Below are 3,532 nucleotides of genomic sequence, written 5' to 3'. Positions count from 1 at the left end.
ATGGCAAGTGACCCCTCAAAACGTAATCAGAATCTGTACTGTGCGTACCACCAGGAGCCAGGTCACACCACCGATGATTGCATGAATCTAAAAAACCATTTGGATCGGCTTGTCCGAGAAGGGAAGTTGAGGCATCTATTGCATCGCCCTGAAGGATGGCAGCAACAGTCAAATATCGAAACCAGACAAAGCACATTAAGGCCACCCATTGGCACAATAAATGTCATTCTTGCCGCACCTGGAAGGACCGGTTCCAGCCCTTTCAGAGTAATGTCAGTGGGCAGGTTCCCGACTAAGCCGGACGACAGGGAATCCAAGAGAGCCAGAGTGAGTGCCACGCCCTTAATCGGGTTCTCCGAGGAGGACAAGCAAGGAACCCTTCAACCCCACGATGATGCCCTAGTCGTCACGCTCAGAATTGGAGGTTATGACGTGAAAAGGGTGTTAGTTGATCAAGGCAGCGCCGTGGAGGTAATGTACCCTGATTTGTATAAGGGGTTGAACTTAAAGCCAGAAGACCTGTCGCCATACGATTCCCATCTGGTCAGCTTGAAGGAAAAACCGTCACCCCGAAAGGCATGATTAGGCTGCCTGTGCAAACAGACTCGAACGTGGTAGAGGTGAACTTCATTGTCGTAGATGCGTACTCCCCCTATACAGCTATCGTGGCCCGACCGTGGCTTCATGCACTAGGGGCTGTGCCATCAACCTTGCACCAAAAAGTGAAGTATCCGTCAGGAGGTCAAGTTAAAGAAATAATAGGAAACCAAGGAATGGCTAGGCAATGCATGGTGTCGGCAATCTCACGACGACCAAATAGTGAACCTTCCACTTCAGCCGAGAACGGCTTATAGCAATCAATGACCCCGGTCCCAACTGCGGGTGGTGGAGGACCAACCACAGAGGTGAGCTGTGAGGAGCTGAAGAAAGTACTCGTCAGATCAGACCCTGAGAGATTTTTTCAGATCGGCTCAGAGTTACCACCACAGGAGAAGTCAACACTAATTGATTTTCTCCGACGGAATGTGGATGTGTTCACCTGGGACCCTATGAGGCCCCCGGGGTTGACTCAGATCTCATATGCCATCACCTTAATGTTAACCCGGCTATAACGCCTAAGAAGCAACCTCCTCGGCGACCGTCAAAAGAACATGCAGACGCTGTGAGAGAAGAGGTTGCAAAATTGAAGAAAGCTGGGGCTATCAAAGAAGTATTCTACCTCGAATGGTTAGCCAACACAGTCGTGGTAAAGAAGAAGAGCGGGAAATGGCGGGTCTGCGTAGACTTCACGGACTTAAACAAGGCCTGCCCGAAGGATCCTTTCCCAATGCCACGGATAGACCGATTGGTAGATGCGACTGTTGGACACCCCCGAATGAGTTTTTTGGACGCCTTCCAGGGCTACCATCAGATATCCCTGGCTGCCGAAGACCAAGAAAAAACTACTTTTGTCACCCCAGTTGGAAACTATCATTATAAGGTGATGCCCTTCGGCTTGAAGAATGCTAGGTCGACCTATCAAAGGATGATGACTAAGATGTTTGAACAGCAGATGGGTAAGAGCGTTGAAGTGTATATAGATGACATGGTGGTAAAAAGAAAATTAGTGGTCGACCACATCAGAGACCTCAGCGAAGTCTTTCAAATTCTGAGAAAGTACAAGCTACGACTGAACGCATCCAAATGTTCATTTGGGATAGGATCAGGAAAATTCTTAGGTTATATGGTGACCCACAGAGGAATAGAAGTTAACCCTGACCAAATAAGAGTCATTCATAGCCTGCAGCCTCCTCGGAATCCCAAAGAAGTCCAGAAGCTCACCGGCATGATAGCTGCTTTAAACCGTTTCATCTCCCGCTCAGCGGACAGATGCAGGCCTTTCTTCCTCCTATTGCACAAGTAGAAGGGTTTCGAGTGGACTGAGGAGTGTGCTTTAGCTTTCCAACAACTCAAGGAATACCTCGCCCGACCACCGATTATGTCCAGTCCCGATGCCGATGAGGTGTTGTTCGCCTACAATACAGTAGCCTCTCATGCGGTGAGCTTAGTGCTAATCCGAGAAGACAACGGCACGCAGCGACCCGTCTATTACGTGAGCAAATCACTGCAGGAGGCAGAGACCCGGTATCTCCCCCTCAAAAAAGCTATCTTGGTCGTCGTACAAGCCACGCAGAAGCTCCCCCACTATTTTCAAGCACATACAGTAGTTATGCTAACTCAACTTCCGTTGAAATCCGTCCTCCGCAGCGCTGACTACACAGGTAGAATTGCAAAATGGGGAACGATCCTGGGCGCCTTCGACATTAGATACATGCCTCGTACCGTCGTAAAAGGTCAGGTCCTCGCCGATCTAGTCGCTGAATTTGCGAAGCCCACCCTAGAAGGAATGGAAGTGTCAGGATCACCAAGTGCTGGTGAGAAACTAATCAGCACAGTCTCTCAACATGATCACAATTGGTGGAAAGCACACATCGACGGTGCAGCGAACCAAAGGGGCTCAGGGGTGGGGCTCGTTCTAGTATCTCCCGAAGGGATAACCATAGAAAAGTCGTTGAGGCTCGGATTCTCAGTCACGAATAACGAAGCTGAGTATGAAGCGCTATTAGAGGGAATGTCAATGATCCGGAAATTGGGCGGAAAAATCGTAAACATGTTCTCGGATTCGAGACTCATCGTGGGACAAGTAAACGGGGAGTTGGAGGCGAAGGATGAAAGAATGCAAGAGTACCTGGCCCGAGCTAGGCACCTGCAGACCCATTTCTATCACTTCCATTTAACGCATGTACCTAGGAGTGGGAACACCCATGTTGATTCTCTCGCAACGCTGGCCACCTCCTCGGCTCAGCCCCTTCCGCGGGTTATTTTAGTTGAAGATCTTTACCGCCCAACAACAAAGAAGGCCAACGGAATTCGGGTACACAACGTCAGGGCAGGACTAGCTGGATGGACCCTCTGGTGCTATTCTTAAAGCACGACACCTTGCCAAACGATAAGGTTAAGGCCGACAAAATCAGGAGGAAAGCTTCTCGATTCTAGCTATCCGAGGACTCCAAACTTTACCGACGCTCGTTCTCAGGGCCATACCTGCTGTGTGTGCACCCAGAGGCTACTGAACTCATCCTGAAGGAGTTACATGAAGGAATTTGCGGAAGTCATACGGGGGGTAAGTCCCTGTCCCACAGGGCCATGACGCTGGGTTACTGGTGGCCGAGCATGCATAAAGAGGCTCTGGAATATGTGAAGAAGTGCGACCAGTGCCAAAGGTTCGCCCCGAACATACACCAGCCAGGCGGAGAACTTAACCCACTGTCCAGCCCTTGGCCATTCGCACAATGGAGCCTAGACATACTAGGACCATTCCCCAAAGCGGCGGGAACAAGAAATTTCTTCTCGTCGGCACCGATTACTTCACAAATTGGGTCGAAGCTGAGGCACTAGCAAACATTAGGGGCGTCGATGTCAAGAAGTTTGTTTGGAAGAATATTATCACTAGGTTCGGGACCCCGCATACCCTGATCTCGGACAACGGCCT

At 50.0% G+C, this 3,532-nt stretch overlaps 1 protein-coding gene across 1 annotated transcript; it reads left to right on the top strand.

Moving 5' to 3' along the window:
• Positions 1–582, top strand: LOC126691155 (uncharacterized). Its single transcript, XM_050386221.1, has one exon. The coding sequence runs from the start codon at positions 1–3 to the stop codon at positions 580–582; it is 582 nt and encodes a 193-aa protein (XP_050242178.1).
• The last annotated feature ends 2,950 nt before the right edge of the window (positions 583–3,532 follow it).

Source organism: Quercus robur, chromosome 7, assembly GCF_932294415.1.
Source record: "Quercus robur chromosome 7, dhQueRobu3.1, whole genome shotgun sequence".
NCBI classification, from domain to species: domain Eukaryota; kingdom Viridiplantae; phylum Streptophyta; class Magnoliopsida; order Fagales; family Fagaceae; genus Quercus; species Quercus robur.
Note: the sequence above shows the minus strand (reverse complement) of the source record. Positions and strands in the feature narration are given on the sequence as shown.

What these genes read in the sequence shown, in the direction of transcription:
- LOC126691155 (XM_050386221.1), top strand. Translation starts at nt 1, where the DNA reads ATGGCAAGTGACCCCTCAAAACGTAATCAGAATCTGTACTGTGCGTAC.